This window comes from Manacus candei, unplaced genomic scaffold (genome assembly GCF_025592945.1).
Source record: "Manacus candei isolate 608988 ecotype Guabito, Panama unplaced genomic scaffold, ASM2559294v1 h1tg000056l, whole genome shotgun sequence".
Taxonomy (NCBI): Eukaryota; Metazoa; Chordata; class Aves; order Passeriformes; family Pipridae; genus Manacus; species Manacus candei.
This window is the reverse complement of record NW_026138104.1, coordinates 6,707,310-6,728,389: the sequence shown is the minus strand read 5'-3', so window position 1 is coordinate 6,728,389 and position 21,080 is coordinate 6,707,310. Positions and strand designations below refer to the sequence as shown.

The following is a 21,080-nucleotide window of genomic DNA, read 5'->3' as shown; positions in this document are numbered from 1 at the left end:
CTTGAGTTCACATTCATTTTGGCAGACTCTCTTCTGCCAGTAGAGGAAATGTCAAGTTCCCTCTACTGAATTACATACCTTACTGTCCAGTATCTTTCTTAATTGTTAATAATTACACACTAAATTACCAAATACAGGAATTTTAGGGACAAGTGTGCTTGTTAGCTTTTCTCCAATTTCAGTTCACTGTTTGCCAGCAGGACTCACCAGATATGTGAGAACTCCTGGCCCAGCTGTGCTTCATAGCCCAGATGTGATTGGGACTAGTTTGGGACTTGTAGTGGCATACCCTTGCATCATACCCTCTGCCAGTCTGCTCTGAGAACAGAGCTGAATTTGAAAAGGTTGAGCCTTCCAAGAAAGGGAGTGTGCAGACATGTTCAGACCCGATTACATAGTACAGGGCTCATCCTGGGAAGAACAACCTTTCTCAGGTGCTTGAAGGCTAGGGAGGTGATTCATGTGAATTTTAGAAGACTGTTTCTCCCTCGTTAGAGATCAAGTAGCCCCAAAGGAACTGAAGTTAGATCATCTGCTCATTAGGAACAGTGTTTTGTAAACTTTCAGTATCTTGCACCCTCTTTCACCTGCCCAAGAAGGCAGTAATTATCTTCCATTACTTATGACATGAATATGAGTGAAATTCATACCATTTATGACAGAACATCTCTTCCAGGTTTTGTTTTTTCATCTCTACAAATTCATTCCAGGTTCCTTCCCCAGGTTGAAACTCTGAATGAGTTTCGTTTAAACCATAATATTTACTCAACTGTTTCCTTATTAAGACTAACAGCTCCAAGTTGATAGAATCATTCTGGACCTTGGAAGTACCTCTGTCCTTGCTTAGGGACCAAACAAGCCTTATCAAGTCTTTTCCAAGACTGCTTGAACTGCTTAACAATAAACACCAGAGGACACCTATCTTGAAACAGAGAACACTGGGACAAGTCAGAAGTGTGAGAGACTGAATATGACCTTCATTTACCAAAATAGTTTTCATCCCTGGCATTTCAAAAAGGCTGTCCTTCTCCTTACACCTTTTTGAACTGCAAAACTACCAATGAGGCATCTGGAGCTTGTGTGGTCAGCAGAGAAATGTAACATGGCAGCTTTTCCCATGAACCTCCAAAATCTAATTCCAAGTACCAGTGATTTTTTGTGAAGTCCCCAAAGGACTAGAAAGAGAGATGTAGACTGGCACTGGAAAGTCAGAATAAAGGTTATTTTATCAGTAACTGGAGATCATGGAGATGTATAGTTCACAAACCCATCCAGTTCTTTTAGTCCTTTCTCTCTCCATCTGTCAGAAGGTGCAACTACGTGTCTGTTCTTTGGAGCTGTGAGGAACTGAGGTTGTAGTTACACAGTCTGTATACTCAGGTGTTTACAGAAGGAGCAGGGAATAGTTCATAGCCTGTAAACACTTGTAAGTTTAAAAATTCTAAATCTAGGTTGGTATTCTTAAATCATCAAAGATAATCTGATCAAAGACCAATTTCCAAGCCTAGGGCTACATGCTAGTAATGTGTAAATAACTAAAAGTGCACTGGGCTTGAAGGCATATCAGAAGTTACTATAGAATCATCATATAAGTATGTATATCAATTCTGAATTAAAACTGTTGAATTGTAAATAATAGTCCTGACAATTGTAAATTATACTTGCAATGCAAAATTATGAGTTGCATTCTTTCATTTACCCTATCTGATGTGATGCCTTGTTTTTTAGTGGCAGTCAGACCCACAACCTCAGACAGATGGTGAACACTTCAGTCTAAACACTGACACTTTCTGTCAACTCATCAGATGAGTCTGACACTTTTAGTACTGAGTAGAAACACTAGAGATTGTTATTTTCTTTCCCAAAGTTAAAAGAAGAAAAAAACAAAAACAAAACACCAGGCAAACAGGGGAAATAATGCCTTTCTCTGTGTCTAAAGTTACAAAGCATCTCGTTTTTTATGACTAGACTATAAAGTCCATCATGCATGGGTCAACCTATCTGCATTTGAAAGACAAAATGACCTAGAGTGTGAACCAACTAGATTTTAAAGTGTTATGGTAAATACAAATATATATATATATATATAACATGCTCGGCTCTTCTGTGAATCTCTGTGCTGGCCAGTTTCTATATACAGTAATATTTTCTGATACATAGTGTGAAATACTGCTTTTAGTCACATTTTAATGATAATTTGCAGTAGGTTTGTATTATTGGTGTATTATCAGTTAATAGTCTTACTACTCTTAGGTATCACTCAGCTGAACATCATTTACTTATGAAATGCAGCAGAACTATTGATATACTCAAATGGGTCAGACTTTCATATATTAGAAAAGCTGTTGCTGTGGCTCACAGATGTAATTGGACCATTTAAAATTGTGAAAGTTAATCAAGCAATTTTATGTTAAATACTTAAATAGTATTTGAGAGCAAAATCAAATATTCATTGGAAATACCTCCAAATCTAGTGCAGTTTTGTTTTAAACCTATGCTCCTGACTCTGAGAACATGGATCAGAAAAAGGGAATTAAACTTACTGCTCCCTTTGTCATTGTTAAGGGAGAGTTCAGCAAAGTCATCTATGATAAGTGCATTGCCCAGATTTCACCCTCTGTTTAAAAATGGGTAATACCCTGCTACCTCCTAAAGGAAAACTTTTTGTTCCAGCATATATTCCAGCTATGTTTATATATTTCTTTGGGGTATATTGTCCTTTGCAAAAATTTAATTTATATAAAATACAGAATGTACTGTTGTAGATATTACTATATATGTAGATGTTTTCTAAGCTACAAATATGATTTTCAAGGGCAGAAATCAATGACAGTTGAGTAAAATTCTGAAGGCAGCTGTTATGGTATCTGAAATGTCAGAAGCAAGACACGCTGCCCTTTCCAGTGACTTATAAACTTGTTTTAAATCTTAAATTGGTATAAAAGTGGATCCCTATGCTCTTTGAGAACAGATGATGGGCAGGATAAAAATTTTTAAAAATAAATGAAAGCAATTTGAGTGTCTCAGATAAACCAACACCTTTTCAACACCTTTTTTTTCTTTTTTCATTAAATTGGACTTCAGAAGGAATTTATTATTCCTCAGTGCTGACACCCAACTAACCAGAAAAGAAAAGAAATTGAGAAGCCACCTCAAAGCAGAGGAACAAGAGGAACAAAGGGGGAACCTGGATGCCAGATACCCACTAAAGCCACTCTCTCACTCCCCTCTGCAACTGGACAGAGGAGAGGAAATACAACTAAGGGTTCATGAGTCGAGATAAGGAGTGGGAGAGATCACTCAGTGATTACCGTCACAGGCTCGAAGTGGGGATATTAATTAAATTAACAGAATCAGAGCAGGAGAATGAGAAGTAAAATCTTAAAAACACCTTCCCTCCACCCCTCCCTCCTTCCAGGTTCTACCTCCTCCCCAACAGTGGTTCAGGGAGATGTGGAATGGGGGTTACGGTCAGTTCAGCACAGGTTATTTCTGCTGCTGCTCAGAGAGAGGAGTCCTTTCTCTGCTCCCGTGAGGTCCCTCCCATGGGAGACAGTTCTCCACAAACTTCTCCAATGTGAGTTCATCCCACAGGCAACAGTTCTCCATGAACTGCTGCAACATGGGTCACTCATCTACAGAGTGCAGTCCTTCAGGCACAGGCTGCTCCAGCGTGGGTCCCCACAGAGCCACAAGTCCTGCCAGTAAAGCCTGCTCCAGCATGGGCTCCTCTCTCCATGGGGCTGCAGGACCCTGCCAGGACCCTGTTCCATCTTGGGCCTCCCACAGGGTCACATCCTCCTTCAAGCATCCACCTGCTCCAGTGTGGGTCTCTGCACTCCTGTGGTGCTTCATGGGCTGAAGGGGCACAGTTGCCTCACCATGGGCTGCACCAGGGGCTGCAGGGGAACCTCAGCTCCAGTACCTGGAGCACCTCTTCCCCCTCCTTCTGCACTGACATTGGTGTCTGCAGAGTTGTTCACATGTTCTCATTCTGCTCTTCTCTGGCTGCAGTTTTCATCTGTCCAACAACTTTTTGTTTTTCCTTCTTCAGTATGTTATCACAGAGGTGTTACTATCATTCCTGATTGGCTTGGCCTTGGCCAGTGGCAGGTCCATCCTGGAGCTGGCTGGCATTGGGTCTGCTGGACATGGGGGAAACTTCTGGCAGCTTCTCACAGAAGCCACCCCTGTAGCCCCCCCACTACCAAAACTTGGCCACACAAACCCAATACAAGCATAGAAACCTTCCAGTATAAAGCTACTTGTGAGTGCAGGTACCTTTTAGGTTTTCTACAGGCAGTTGTCCCTGTTGACTGCACAGTTCTCTTCCCTACACAGGTAATTGTATGCAGGACTGACACCTATTGCACTACCTGTTTGTCTCCCTGGCAACCAGCAGAAATAGTGAATAATGGTAAAGGAGAGAGACTGCACATTTACCGGAGGCAGCAAACTGTGGAGTGATGGAGATGGTAAGAAAGGAAAGAATAGAATGAGCAAAAAAGGGGAATTAACGGCATAAAAGAGAAAACAAAAGCAGAAAAATATATGACCTTAGCTGCTGGGGAGGAAAAAAGATATGAAAGAAACGGGAAAGCAAATGAAAGGGGAGAAAATTTAGACAATAAGGTGAAAAGGGGGGAAATTGCACCAAGAACAGGGTTCAGGGCTATACAGGAATCAAGGAATAGCCCAAGGATGTTGTGTGGAAGGTAGGAGAAAAATTAAAATCATAAATAGACAGAAAAACATTACTGCAGGCTAAAACCAATTTAGTCACAGAATTGGTGACAACATAGGCTGGAGAATATCCCAGAAAAGAAAGTGGGGACTGGGTGCCTAGGAATTTGCACTGAGATGTGCTGGCACCAAGCTGGTAGGTTGCTAAAGCAGAGCTACATTTACATTTGTGTCATCCTCCCTCCGTGTCATTACTTGCACAGGTTAGCAGCAGCTCCCGTCCTCCCAACCCCCGCATCCGTATGTATCACAGAAAGAAGGGAAAGGGTAGGTACAAAGGCAAAGCAAGGCAGTATAATGTAATACTGTTTGAACAAAACTGGGCATGAAGAAGGATGTATGCCATGTAGTGGTGACCCTGACATTCTGTATGTCCTAATGTAGTAAGAGGTGGTGATTTCTCATAGGCTTGCAAAGAAATGTAGTTGAAAAAAGCCTTTCAGCCAGTTCCTTGTGAGAATCAAGAGGCAGCACAGAACCCAGCCTATGCCCTGTGCTAAGATAACTGACCTGTAAAGCAGTTTTGATCTGAAAAAAAAAGGAGAAGCAGAAAAAGTAGAGATGAGAATATATGTATTCTCGTCCAAACAGTGTACATTTCACCTGCATCCAATGGGCCAACTCTTCCCATAGGAGAGGTAATTCTGAAAATTGGAAACTCATTAGTGTGGTGGTTAAATGGAATTGCATAAGGCTGATATACAAAGGGACCACACAGACTGGAACTGTAACCGAAAAACACATCAAAAGTCTTCACTGGAAGATGTGAAATTCCATAGGTAAATATCTAACTACACAAACTGGCAGAATGAACTTGACCACACTGACTCTGTTGAGGCCTGGGTTTCACCAGCAGATGTTTTCTGTGTATTTATTGTATTTTCTGTATATAAGCTATTGCTGCTGTGCACAGCACTTTTCAGAAGAGGTCAGTCCGCACAGTGACTTGATTGTAGCAATACCAAGAATAATGTTCCTGGTAGCAAATCTGTAGCCTAGATAGTCACATGTGGTGGAAATACTGAGATTATGCTGCACCTAGAAGTAAAAGTCACACTGGCCCAAGTCTGAAACAACATGAAGTGTAAGGCCCTGTGTGAATCACAGGGCTTGTATATGAAAACCTGTATGCTTATTGCATAGTTCTTTAAATGAAATTACTTTCTTACATGGCTTACTAGAAGAAAACAGCTTTATATGACTTGAAAATCTTTAACTTTCTGTTGTGTGCTGTAGAAAACTGTGAAAATAATATATAAAGGGATAACAGAGAATGAGCATGGTATGTATTTCTAAATTAATGTTTGCAAAACAGGACTAGCTGTGAGAGATAGGAATGTTGAGTTTTCACATAGAACCAAGATAGATATAATTCAGGATTTAGTTTTCACTGATGTCAAGTCATTCCACAGACTGTCTCCAAGTGATGGAGGAGAAATAGCAGAAACAGAAAGTTTACCCTGTGTTTTTCCAAAAAGAGCCCAAAAGTACTGTAACTTCTCTGCTGGTGAATATTGTGCTATCTTTTAGTCATCCTGATACCTTACTAGCATTGCCATGGTGAAGCAGGAAGCTAATGAGCTAAACTCAGCTTTAAGCATGAGTTTCCAGAGAGCTCAGAAAATTACTTATTTGAAACCTGTACTGCATAGCTGATAAAATGTTGATATGCTGATGTTACTTTACCTTGTTAATGGTAATACTTAGTGTCCTTATGCTGTGCACAAAAGTTAAAATTGTCTGAAATAACAATGAAATGATAGGGTGTTTATTACAACACTAGTTTTAGAAAGATGGATTTTGTTACTGCATATAAGGACTTGTAAATGTATTAGCTAAGTAGTACAGTTTTATTTAGGAAATCTGCTGGTAGAATTGTTTTAATGTTCTTCTTAGAAAAAGTTAACATACAGGAGTGAAGGTCTTTTCTTTCACTGAAATTTAGCAGTCCTGTTAAGAATGTACCGGCTTATTTTCTAGGCTCACTTTTTTTCCAGCTGTGAGTGGGAAACTTCAGGAAATCATTCCTAAAAAGCACCTTGAGGTGACTAAATTGCTACTTCCTTTATATCAAGATGGACAAATTGAAAATCTGCCAACCACAGTCACCAGTGCAAGTCCTGCTGGACTCCCACCCAAACAGATGACACGTTTTGCCTCCTCTGTGATGCAGATATGGGGGATTGATAGTTTCAAAGGTAGGAAGTTCTAGACCAATCTTGTAGATGCTGAAAGCAAGTGGCATTCCTCCCTCTTTCCTTGCCTCCCCATCAATATAAGAAACGCTGTCCTAAGGAAACATGGAAATAATTTTAGAGGCTTCTCTTTAGATTGCAATGGCACAAGTGTCCACAGTCAGCAGCAAATGGGAAACAACTGTGCCGTACGTGGTGTGCTTTGAGAGGGTCTCTTAGAAGCCTGCAAGAATGTGGCCACATCCCTTTTTATCAAGGGAAGGGAAAGAAGAGCTCCTCATGTCCTGTGTTGCATGCTGGTAACACTGCCCTTTCAGAAGGGTTCATTTGCACAGTATTAAAATGAAACAACAGCATCAGCAAATGGCAAACCCTAACTTACAAATAGGACTTAAGCAACTCTCATTAATGGCCTTTTTGTCCTTGTTACATAGTACAGAACAGTTTGGGAGGGGGTTGTATACTGCTAACAGAAGAATTTGTTTTATGGTATTGTGGTGGGTATGCAGCTTATGTTATGTTAATGATGTTGCCATTTTACAGGTTTTACACTCAGGATTAGAAAGGTTAAAATCGGAGAGATAGCAGTAGCTAGGGTTGAAAAGAGAGTTTAAGTGTCAAGACTCTGGCACTCACAGCTGAGAGGAAGGGCAGGGGGTTATTAGTCAAGGTGCCTAGCTGGCATTCCTTCACGTGGCACAAACTCTGTATGATTTCAGATAAAGACTCTGAATCTCAGATCCCCATCTGGAAAATTGTTATTTAAATAATAGTTATTTATTTTAAGTATTTAAAGTCTGTAGTTAAAAGCCATAAAATTAGGAATGGCTGAACCCATTAAAGAATTGAGTAGCCTGAAATTCTGTGACACTAAACTCTTGTTGGAACCTAGATTAATTTTTATCATCCTTGCAGAATGTAATCATCGTAGAGTAGAAGTCTCTCAGTAAATGATTTTATAGGAACAACCCTCTACACTTTCTATAAAGCTTTAGAAAAGTATTTACACTTAGGATATATGCCAAGTGCTTGGTGTTTATAACAAAATAATCATTGTAGTTTGACTAATAGATATTAGTACTTTAAACAGATTTTCTGTAAGCTCAGCATTAATAGTTCTCATTTTACTTTATGATTGGATCTCTAAGAGAAATGACTAATGGTCAAAATGAGCTGTGTATCCTGTAATGTGTTATAACTGCTTTGTGATGTTGGTAATAGCCCTATGATTGAAAATCCTCCAATTTGAGAACTCCAGCTTAAAAATTCTGTATCTGTTAAACAGAAGTTTTCTCTTTGTGCACTGCTCACGACTGCCATTGCTTTTGTGGCCTTTTACTGACAAACTTTTCATTTGCATTTTGGGGTGTACAGTCATATTTCCTTCCTAGGATTCTGATTTGTATTCACTGAGCCTCTGCAGGACCTTCACATGTTTTACCCATTCCTTGGCAGTTTGAGCTTAAAAACGCTTCACGGTGAAGTGTCACAACTGCATCATGACTACATGTTCTCTGCATCAGGGCTTGAACCTCCACTAGAGCTCTGGGGCAGGCAGAAAGGAGCATCCCAAACTATTCCAGCAAGATTCAGCAGGGCTCACGTGTCAAGAGCTGTCAGTCAAAATTGGGTTCAATTCACAGTCAACAATTTCTGTCTTTGTTGTTCATTCCCTTTGTTTCTCGGTGGACAGGATTGTTTTCAGAACTCTTAAATCCTTCTGTTTTTATTTTGCCAATTAAAAAGGAAAGTCTGCCTGTGATATGTGCAGAATCCAATAGAAAGTTAGTGAGAGAAATTCTTTAAAGTTAGCAGAGGAACCCAAAATTGCAAAATCTCCAGGATTCCAAGCACTTTGTTATGTCATTTGTTACCAAATACTACCTACATTTGTTAAAAAATTTAAATGACTTATTCAGTTAACTTGTTCTAAATTCTTCTAAAGTCTGTATTTCTAATAACCAGGTCACTTTGGCACAAAAGAAAGAGCAGCTTCAGTATTCAATGAATATTTAGAAGCTGTTCTGCTTTAAAAGCTGACTTTTGGGTAGATTTGATGTTTCCTATTTGGAGCTTGAACGTTTAAATTTTCTCCATATTCCTCAGTTTGAGACTTGGTATTAACAGAAAGAGGAAAGCTGGTGAGTCCTTTTCTGGTTTGCATCATTGTGGTTTAACTTTTCCTTGATTCCACAAAAAAAAGTTGATATGTTTGAGTAGGGTTTTAGGATTAATACAGTATGGGCATTTTTATTCTGGGAGTAAAAATTCATTCTTCAATACTTCCCATCCTCAATGTGTCTCTGCTTTCTCTGCTTCCTCCAGTGGTCTTTCCAACAGAACAATTAGTTTTAAAGCAAGTGGTTGGAAAAAAAAAGACAGGTTGCAGGTGCAGGTGGCAAATTTTTTTAAGGTTAATAGCCCATTTGTAGTGGAATATGGTGACCTTAAGGAAATATAATGATTCATAAATAAAAAAATACAGGGAACTTGCACTTTACTGCTCAGCTCTTTTGACCCTGAAAGGCTACTACCACACAGGAACTAGCAGAAAGTCGGTGATGATAAATAATACCCATTGCTGTGACAACACCATAAATGTTCATTTTAATAAACGAATACTGAGAATGGAGGAACATACAAATTAAATATAATCTGGGACAACGGAGTACAGATTGCAGCAGTGTGGTATTCAACATCAATACCAAAATGTTATCTGCTTAGGTGTGCTTTTTGGACCAAAACAGTTGAAAGGTCTCTCAAATGTAGTCTGCCCTTCCTGTGAGAAGGCAAGAGTTGTAAGTTAAGCAGTTCAAGATTTTAATTTTTAAACACTGGCCTAAAAGCAGGATAACCTCCGGATGAAGGGGTTTGTTTTGACATGATTTTTTTTAAAGTTTGTCTCCACACAAATATATATTCAGCAAATAAACATGTTATTTCTAGGAATTTTATATCTAAAGTGATATAAATGCATATTTATGTGTGTCAACCCTTATTTCTGTTTTTTCTTTTTATTCTGCAGTTTATTGTGGAGTGTCATGGGAATACACTTCTTCCCCAGTTTTTGGGCATGTACCGGCTTACTGTTGATGGAGTTGAAGTATATATGGTTGTTACAAGAAATGTCTTCAGCCATCGTTTATCTGTTTATAGAAAATATGATTTAAAGGTGAGAAATAATTGCTGTTGAAATGACTGATAAAGTAGATGAAAATCTTTACTATAAATGTTAGGTTATTCTGATGCTTGAATATTGCTCAGAATTTTAATTATATTAAAATTGTGTTGCGTAAGAGTCAGCATTAAGTGGTTTAATTCTACACCTAGGTTTAGCAAAACCGAATGAGGGTTTTATAGAAATTGTACAAATTTATTTGTTTTGTGCATTTTTAAATGCAGCAATTTAACCAGGTATGTTTGTTGAATGTTACTAATGGTTAAAGGTAAAACACTTCACACTAGTAATAATAACTCTGCTTCTTATAGGTTTTTTTCAACATTATGGAAAGCTAGCCACAGTTGATTCTGCAGAGGGTTTTATAAAACAACTAAATGTCATCATTTAAACCAATAAATGCTACTGACAAAGCACATCACGAAAAGCTTCACAATTCATTCAATATGTTAAAAATAATTCAAGTGAAAAGGAGAAGGTTCTTATAAAAAAACAAAATATCTGTTGCATTTCTCATAAGATCTGTTTTGGGTTTTTTTCCAGAAGCTTTCTCTGCTCATTGTAATTTTGCCAATAGTTAATATACAGGGCTTACAATGAATGCCCAAAATGTAGTTTGTCTTTCTACCCAAGGGATTGTATTTTAATTTCCTCTCTAAAGTATCCCCTTAGAAACCTACTTCTTTCTAATACACTTAATTTCTTTGTGCTGAACCTCTAAGTGCATCTGCAAGCTTGTTTTAAAATGTTCATTTATCTTTCTATATTAAGAGAATTGTCCTGTGATGTACTGCACTGTCCCTTCCTACTGTCAAGTCTCTACCTAGCAATTCATTAGGTAGTTGACTGAACTTGATTTATAAGAACTGATTTCTGAATTGTCAACAATTTACTTTTTGATATTTAGTATTACTGGCAGTGGTTGTTACCAGAGAAAGTTATTTTTTTTTTATTTGAGAGAACTGTATGTGTTCTAGAGCATCATAATGTTCAAATATATTAAAAATTAAACAGTACTTATATACAGTACATTCTTAACACTGGTGTCAAAAGGTCTTGCTGTTGTTTACCTCTGTGAATGCTTCTGTGCTCTATTCAGTTTATCAAGCTGTAAGCATTGCTTTAACTTCTCATACAATTCAAATTTAACATCAATATCATATTATTCTTTGAAACAAACTCCTTCACTGAGCAGATTTATAGTGACAGTGCGTCTATTATAAATCACTTTTTATTTATATTGTTTGCTACAGCATCTGCAGTTGTAGATTCAGAGTCCTTTTTCATACATTAGTATTTTTGATACCAGCTTAGAAGTCACTTATAGCACAATTCTCTACCTGTGTAGGTATTAATTAAAAAAGACCACAGATCAGCATAGGATTTCAAAGGCATTTTCCTGACCACAGAGGCATTTTGTTAAAATGACTTCAGTGTCATTTTTTTGCCAAATTTGATATTTGGCATTCTCCCTAGTTTTTACTATTGTGAATCTTTTTTTTTTTTCCCTTCAGTTTAGTTGTCAGCTGATCTTTTTTCCGGCCTACTAGTCTGTTGGAGCACAGAATACAATATAAAAGATGTCTCATCAGTTAACTAAAATGTCAGGCATTTGCCAGGCTTTATTATCATTAACAATATAAAACTGGGCCATACATATAACTAAGAGATACTGTCCCATATATCTTTTCTCTCCATCCTTCATATGTTTTTTAAGTTTCTTTCTTAAAAAAAAGAAAAACATGGATGTGGTTGAGAATCCTCACGTTCTTTAAAATAGTGAGACTCCACTCCAGCACTTCTTTACACGATGCACACCTTCCAACAAACAGTAGAGCTAATTTGCCCAGCTTTCAATATCCAGTTGTCATGTTTGTAGCTACTATTTCTTGCAGTGCTATTATGTGGTAAACAAATGCTGGGTACTTAAAAGTATGGTCCTGCTTCAAGAAATTTTTAAGGAAATATATATGGTCATTTTTTTTTCATCTCCAACTTATTCAGGAAGCACTATGTTGTCTACTGGTTTTAAGATAAAAAATAGATTAAAAAAACAAATCCAAAATGTCTTTGGCAACCACTGTAAATCTTGCGAGTCCACAGTTGGTCTCATCTCTTCTTTTTACTCCATGTTGCTGTGAGGTGCATTGTTCTTTTTTGTACTTTATGATCTCTTAAATATTTTTTACGTTTATATTGTGTGACATCCTTTTGAAATGTGTATTTTATATGTCGAAACAGTTATGTAGAATAGGCTATTCCATAACCACATGGCTTAATTGGCACAAAAAGATGGGAAGTCTGCTGAGCAAACTGAACTTCCAGGATCATAGACTCAAAATGAGGATGAGATGAGGAAGAAGCTCCAGGAATCAGGAGGACAATAGAAGTGTAGAGCATTTGAGGATTTAATCCATCTTTCTTCTCTCATGATACATCTTCTTCAAGTGATTGCAGCAGTTCAGAAGTCCTGGGCATTCTACCTACTGTATCACCTTTCTTTAAAACAGCTCTCAAGTTCAGAAGGATACAGTTCATCCACTTTTTGACCTGTTATCGTAACATTTTCAAATTAGTTTCTGACATATGCACATTTTTAGATCCATTTTTTCTGTTTCAGGGCTCTACTGTGGCTCGAGAAGCCAGTGACAAAGAAAAGGTATGGTGCATTTCTGTTTCTTTTTCAATTATCTAACCTGCTAGCTAGTCTCAGAACAAACATAACCAGTGCTGTTCTGCCCCTTTTCTTTTTTTCTGCTATATTCTTCCCTCTTGAGTTCTACCTTATCCCTCCTTTATCTTTCCTCTATTTTCTGCAGACCTTTGAATAGTGGTTTGCAATGGTGTTGAAATTTCAGAGGTAAGTGAGCCAATCCTCTACCTCCTCCTTTTCCTTTTTTCTCTTCTCTTAGTTTCTTCAGGGCCTGCCCTGTGGTAGGAAAACATCAGGACTTTGTTCTCTTCCCTCCTGCTTCTTCATCTTCTTTCTCTTGCTCTTTTAATATTGATATTTATGGAAATCCCATGTCAGTTAACGGAATGTTGTGACGTGGCACCATGGCTAAAGTGAATGCAAAGATGAACCAAACTTTGAATTGTGAGAACCCTGGGTATGTAAAGCCCATAGAAAGGAGCGAGTGACTGACAGATGTCCATGTAGCCATACTGAGAGACAGTCTCCCTCAAATTCTGGGCTGAAGCTTTCCTCTAAAAGAAAATTGATCACTGTCTTTTTCTGCACCTTCAACTTCGGTTCATTTGAGACATTTAATATCCTCAAAATCCTTTTTCTTTGAGGTTTTACTGAAATAACCTGATGGTGCTTTAGGAGAGGCTTGTCTAAAGATTCTGCAGATAATTGAAAGTGGAACATAGTCTCCATCATCTCAGACTTCTTAGATTTCAAATTTGGGTGAAGGCTAATGACCCTGAGATTAGCCCAGTTGGTTAGAGCACAGTGCTAATAATGCCAAGGTTGTGGGTTTGATCCCCATAGGGGCCATTCACTTACGAGTAGGATTTGATGATCCTTGTGGATCCTTTCCAACTCAGAGTATTCTGTGATTCTATGAACCCATAACCCTTGTTTTCTTAATTTTTCCAAGCACATTCCTTCTGGATTAGCATGAGATCATTCAACAGTTCACTTTATTTTATATTGTCCCCAAATTCCATTGAGATCTTTTTTTTTTTTCCTAAGCATTAGTTGTATCATACCTGCCTCTCTGAGCCTTCTAGAGATCACACAACTGCACTAAGGAGTAAGGGACATGGCAGTAGCTGTCAGCCCTGCAGTTCTGGCTGCATGAAAAACTCCGTGCAGAGTTTTTCCATTTTGTCCCAAGGCATGACCAAACACTTAAAATTCTTTTTCCAGCATTAGGCAACTACCATGTCCCAAATGCCAGCTGCAGTTAGGATTGTCAGCATAAGCTCTCTTTTTGCTGTACAGGGCCCTGAAGAACATGTCCTGAATAGTCTCCTTTCTTTTCTTGTCATCTGTTTTTGTTCTTGTTTAGTAGTGCAACTCTAGTGTTTTTAAAATGGAGGGATTAACCCTTCATTGTCTTACAAACAGTAACTTACGTCACTGAAAACCTCTGCTGGTAGTGCTGAAATAGTCTGACAGAGATGAGGAGGGCAGATTATTTCGATGGGACTACTTCAGGTTGCAACATTAATGCTTGGAATAATAATAATGCAAAATTGAACAATATGTTGCGTATTCAGCTGTACAGGAGCTGATACTATACAGATATTTAGTGCAGTAGTTTTGAGCAGTTTTAGGAATATGCCTCATAATAAATAGATTAATAATAGTCCACACATAGCGCAGTTAATACATCAAGTGAGGACCTCAAAGAAACAGTGCCTTTATTTTGTTCCCATGGAAGTTCATGGCAAAATTACTATTGAACTTGCTTATAGCTAAGTTGAAACTATATTGTGTAGTTTTGTATAACTGTATACAACAATTCTCTAAATTTAATGTGAAATCATAACTTTGGTAAGGCAAATAAAAATTCCTATCAACTTCACATCTAGGACCTCCTCTTTGATTCTGAGTACTTCTCTAAAAGAAATAATTCTTATCTTGCTATTTTAATAGTTTGATTTCTTGGAGGAGGAACTGCACAAAGCTTATTGATGTTGCAAGCGGATGGTCTGAGGCTTTCAGAACAGCTTTCTGCTCCTCTAACAACAGTGCAATGCAGCAGGGAAGCCACAAGCTCACACTCAGAACAAATGTTTAAGAAAGGGAATTATTGGATAGACTTCTAAGTTCATTGAGGGAACAACATTTTACACTTTAAGAAATACTTCTAGAGATTTAAGCAAGGGAAAAATATTATTTTCCTTAGTACTTGGCTTTTGTTAAGTTTTGGAGTCTGCTGTTTGATTTGAAAGGGTGAGAAGAATATGCTGCACCTGTGGATTGCAGATGTTCAGGACATTCATTGTCACTGTGATCTGAATCTGCAATAGGCATGAGAACAGCAGTGATTTACTCACCTAAGCTACTCAGATGTTTCCAAGGCAGTTTTTAAGGTTAAATAAAAAAGGTGTTGTATATTTCTACAAATAGACAAGCAAAGTTTTGTTTTGAAACTCTGGGCAGTTCTAAAGGGCTGGTGTTATGAGATGTATGTCTGCATATATGTCACTGATTCCAGGTCCTTGAGGACTGTGTTGACCTAAGTATGTAAATGGTCCATTACTCATAACTGGCGAGTTATACCATGTTTTATCACCTCAATTTTCACTTAAGTAGATGTCATTGTTTCAAACTTTTTGTTTGTTGTCATCTCTGGGAATCTCAAATCAGTCTTAAAGATGTTAAAACAGATGGAAAATTTTGGCTTGAAAAGGAAGGGAGGGAAAAAAAAGACATTTTAGCAAATTCTCTGAAGAGATTTTGGCATCTCCTATCTTAGAAGAAATTGTCCTGAATGATTAAACAAAACCAGACAATCTGAGAACCGTAGCTGGTGTAGTAACTTATTAGCTAATTTTTAGCCAGAGGCAAGTTAAATCATCAATGTATTAATATTATTCTGAAATGACACTAATATAATTTCAATTAATGGTAGCATTATTTAATTACTTATTTTTGAAGGTGTCTATTGCTATTCACAGCTTAGAAACAGTAATAAAACAGGAAGCTTTTGGTGCTAAAATGTATGGCTAAGATTTCCAGCAATGCTCTAGGTTTTAAGCAGGCTTTTAAGTAATTCATATTGAATTTCAAATGCCAATATTGAAGTAATCAAATGGTTTCCAGAATATCAAGAATAACGTGTTTACTTCTATTAAAGCTGGAGAAGTCAGAAAACAGAAGAGCAAGTCTTTCAGTCACATTCCGATACAGACTGTAAATTTTAGATAAATTACTTTTTAAAGGCAAAAATTATGATGCTCTTGAATCTTTTTCCTATCAATCAGCAAGTTGTTATTTACTGAGTTTATAAAGAAGAAACAATTACGCAGAAAGACTTAGTGGACTGTAATATAAGAAATTGGGGGGGAAAGTATGTTTCTACTTTAGTTTGGTAGTGTAAAATAGGTACTAGTATTCAAACATTTTTTTAAATCAGTTTTTAGGAAGAAAAGTTGTCTGGATTGACTTTTCAGAATGGTGCTTTTCCATCCTGTTTTCAGTTTACCTCCTGTTTGACCGTCTTCAGCTGTTTAATATCCTAACATACTGATGAGAAGCTCTGAAGCTGTCATTTCAGTATTTCATGATAGTCAGTGCAGAGACAAGCTCCATCCCTTGGATTTCACCTTAACACACAATTCCTTTCATTTGCGTTATAAATGATATTTTTAATAATAAAGAAGGCATTGCTTTCTTGGCAACATGTATCATAACATGCACTTACAGTTGTCTTGAATTTTAAAAGAATGGTACGTGTCAACAGTTGTCAAATTCTGACAGCTGCTCCTTTTTAATTTTTAGGCTTTAGTTCTCTTTTTATTTTTATTATTTTAATAGTGGGCATTTTCTATTCATTCCTTGGACAATTTTGCCCTCTTAAGTGAAATGAGGATAATGCAGAACTCCCCTGGTGGTCTGCCTGCTCACAATTATGCCATACTTGCAGTAGGACATTAAATTAGCAGTAACAGCTGAGTCTGCTTGTACTGATAAAAGAACTTAAACATGTTGCTTGTGAGTGAGCAGCTCAGAAGGAAATTTTAAGAAGAAAAATAAAACCTAACTGAACTGATGCCCACCACATTTCATCTTTCTTGAGCAATTTCAGAGGTTATTACATGTTTTAAAATTAATCTAAAACTGGTTGCATTGCCACCTCTGTGGTATGGGTTGTTTCATAAATCAGCATAAATGCAGAAAAATTGTAGTAAATACAATTGAACAAAGGATTTTATATTCGAGTTTCTCTTTGGAAAAAGATTGCCATAGTTGGCAGTTATGTTATATCTTAGTTAAATTGTATTCAAAATACATAGCTGTGATAATTAGATTGGAAGATGCCACTAGGTGTTAGCTTTGTGTTTTATTTTATATATTACAACATATAGTAATTAACTGATTTCTGAGAGCAAAGTATAACCTAAGGAAGAAGGGGTTTCATGTAGGAGCATCGCAACAAGATCAATCAGTCTTGACTCAGGTTTGGTTTTTTGGTGGTTTTTTGTTTGTTTGTTTTTTGATGTCATTATGTAAAACTTTATTCAAGGTGGATCATTCCAAAGTCTGAGCTATTATTTCCTGCTATTTTAAAATTGCTAATTTCAGAACAGCATGGCTTTACTAATTTCTTTTAGTGATTTCAGTCTGCTTCGTGTGCCAGTCTTACCCAACAGACCTGTGAAGTGTCTTAGATTTCCTTGTGAAATGAATCTCAAGGTTGCAAAGTACAGAGATTATAACTTTCAAAACATCACACTGCCAAGATACAAATAGACATTCAGAGTTCCGATTCCTATTACAGCGTTTTGCCTTCACGTGACATCAACCCCATTATTGTTTTTCCAAACAAATCACTAATTTGCCTTTGTTTTGGTTTTTGTTGTTGTTGTTGTTTAAAAGTCTGTTTTCCATATGCTGAAAAAATAAAAGGGGAATTTTGTGTTGCATTTTTTATGTTGCATGTTCATCTTGCAGCAGGAAGACATTAACACCAGGAATAATTCTGGGTGCGTTTCCCTGAGCATTGAAAAGACAGTTTCTATTTTGGTGCATGCTTGAATACCTAACCCATCTACAGCATCCAGCACAATTTTTTTGTCCTACAAAAATGCTTAATTACAGTTACACAGCTAAAATCATTCCAGTGTTCCCCCTCAGACCGCATTTTAGGGTTACAGCTCTATTTCCATTGCCTTTTACAGACCTGTGATGTCACTGTGGAGCTGCAGACCCTTGTTTGTTTAGAAACTCTGGTCTAGGACAGGGCAAATTGTACAACAAAAGTTTGGACCCAGGTCACAGAAATACTGGAGGGAAGAAACTGCAGTGTTCAGCCTTCCAAAGGAAGTTATTCTTCCGTGTTGTAGATCTAGTGACTCCAGACTTTTTGATTCAATTCAAAACTACCTGTTCCAAATTACTGCAAACTATATTTAATATTATTATCTTCCCCCCCCCCAAATACTGCCTTCCGTGTATGCTGGTGAACCCGAAAAATAAAGATGTATGTGGGCATTTGCTCTGAAAGAAGCCCAGGGTGTGGACCTTTACTCTTGGCAGATGTTTTATATCATTTTCAAGAGTTATAAATTGTAAGCCAAATTTTTCCATGATTAACTGTGTGAATAGTATGACTTGTGTCTAGTTCCAAACAAAAATTAAGTCTGCTATGCCACGTTTCTCCTACAACCTAATCTTTGCCTTTGTTAGGTGAGAAATTCTGCTAGGTTGTGAAGACAATTAGTCTTTTTCCTTTTTCAGTCCAAAACTTACACTGAAACTTATGTAACCTATAGCTGTTTTAGTAAGCTGCTTCCAAAATGTCAGGATTAGTGTTAGCTATGACCATTATTTTTGATGTCACGATGCACAAAAAATTCTTTTGGGGAAAAATAATTGTTAATATTCATTACAACACATTAGGCTAGGATGGTGAATTGAGATGTGTTAAGAAATATACAAAAACTATTTCCATGTTGATATAGAAATAAAACTTCACCTGGTACCTACGTTCCAAGGTTGTTTTTTTTAACCAAAACAATATCAGTTGGCTCTTACAGTATAATTTTACGTTTTGAATAAGGCTTTACACAGTCTGTCATCTTAGTTACTAAGAAATCTCTATTGATTTTCAGCCTTTTGAAAGGCAGTGAAATCTTCCTGCCATTAAAATTCTCTGTGACCATGGCAAACTTCGGAATGCAAACCTGAAGTGTGCAAATAACATGGTTTTTTTTATAAATAAATATTTCATATCTGTAAAACCTGTTGTGCCTTTCTTGCATCTTTAAGTAGGGGAATAAAAACAATGGAGGTGGTTCAGAAAGAAAATCTATTATTAATTTAGTGGAAGTAGTTAATGTTCATCTCCTGTGCAGCTCTTAAAATATTTAGTTCTTTAATGACAGTAATATGTTCATTATAATGAATTACATTCTAGGAGAATCTTTTTCCAACAAGGATTTTGCTTCATTGGAATATTTGAGACTTCATAAAAAATTAACCATATCAATTATTTCATTAAAGCAAAGCCTCAGTTTTTTCATTCAGACAGTGTTTTAAACTGCCACAATATGATTCTATTTGTGTTTGTTTATTTATTTCAGTGCATAAGAAGAAAATGAACATAGTAGGAGTTTTCAACATGAACACATATATTATTAATTTTGCATAACTACAAGAGCCCCTCCTAGTTGCATATTTCATAGGTCTTAATTCTTAAATTCACAAATCAATTTTAAGACAGGTTAAAGTACTACTGGAATCACTCTTGGTGTTGGCTGTTATTATTAATATCTAGGACATAGTAATATATGCAACAGTATCCTAGAACTATTCAGCTTTAAATAAATAGGGAGAATAATATTGCCTAGCACACACAGAAAAAAAATCTTTGTCTAATAACACCTAGAAAGAGGGAAGAGTATAGGCAGGGAGGCATCATGCAAATAATGTGGTGAGGGCAACCACTGGCACATAGCTTTTTAGCTTCAGTTTCTTAGGTGGGACCCACTGCTTTTGCTTTTCCATTTTTCTTCACATACTTCAGAACTGGCTTTTAACTTACGTGGTTCTACACTTGCCAAATCTTCACAGCTATGGGCATTTGGGTGAAGAAAAATGACTTCAGATAAATATCCTCGGGGGGATTATCAACAACTGGGGAGCCTGCACACAGGCAGTGAAGAATCTGGCTTTTTGGGAGAGCTGACTCACTGCCCTGAACGTCCTTGGGAGTACCCCTTGGGTCTTGTGATGGCAGGCAGGAAATGCAGCAGTGTCAGCTTTGCTAGCTCACTTTTATTAAAAATAGATCAGGGACAAGGTTAAAGTGGAGTATGGCACCCACACAGCGGGCTTACCAGCTCTACCATCTTCCAAAAAGACATTACTTGTAATTTAAGTTTATTTTTATCAGCGACAGGGCTGTGTTCAGTAGCAGAGCCGGTTCCCCCCACGCTGCCCGCCGGTCTGACTGGCTGATGCTGTGCTCTGCGGGAAGTCTGGCAGAGCCTAGAGACGAACATGCATCTCAGCATCTTAACCACAAGCACATCCTTCCTCTCTGCTCATCCCCCAGCTTTAAACAGCATTAGTAGGGGGTTTTTTTCAGTGTTAATGGGTTTGTTTCGCTTTAACCTCTGCCTATTTTAATAAATAACTTGGATATACTAGGTGGAAAAATAATCTGGGGAATTTTTTTTTTAGTGACTTTGGGCTAGAAATGAAGGGAGCTTGGTTTCCTGCATTCTTTTCATTATTGTTTCATCTTAAATTAATTCATCCAAATCTCCTCTCCATTCTTAAGCATCCCACGCACTGGATTCCATCGTCCGGTGTTGGCAACATCCTTGGATCCACAGTCCCGCCTCTGCAGAATTAACTCTTGTCCATGGGACAGTATGCTCGATTGTGTTTGATAATCTCTACAGCTGTTAGCCTGGAATGCTTATCTGATGTTTCCCCTGCTCGTTTGCATCCTAAACCACTTACTGAGTGGAGTAAGGAGGCCAGAAAGAAAATCGATGCATGCTGTGCAGTCATATTGCAGTAAACAATTCATTGTGAGCTTCAGAAAGTGTCCAACATCATTTTTAAGTAAATCAGGCGAGCACTCCAGGATGACTCCTCCACAGAAGTGGAGTGTGGGATGGGTAAATGGTTATAGCTCCATCTCGACTGCTTGGGTTGTTTTTTTCCTTTTATTATAAATTTAAATAGAGGATCTCTGTTAAAGGGTATTTTAATATATCAGAATGTTCTAGATGCAACACAGTAATAATTCAGAGCAGCCAGACTAGAATCT

The 21,080-nt window shown here is 37.5% G+C and overlaps 1 protein-coding gene across 4 annotated transcripts in view; it reads left to right on the top strand.

Annotated features, from left to right (window-relative positions):
- The window catches only part of PIP4K2A (phosphatidylinositol-5-phosphate 4-kinase type 2 alpha), a 107,121-nt gene that overhangs the window by 75,657 nt on the left and 10,384 nt on the right, over positions 1 to 21,080 (top strand). For all 4 annotated transcript variants that reach the window (XM_051802472.1, XM_051802474.1, XM_051802473.1 and 1 more), the window contains 2 exons: positions 9,964 to 10,110; positions 12,737 to 12,775. In XM_051802472.1, coding sequence (XP_051658432.1) covers positions 9,964 to 10,110; positions 12,737 to 12,775 — 186 coding nt within the window. The remainder of the gene's footprint in view (positions 1 to 9,963; positions 10,111 to 12,736; positions 12,776 to 21,080) is intronic.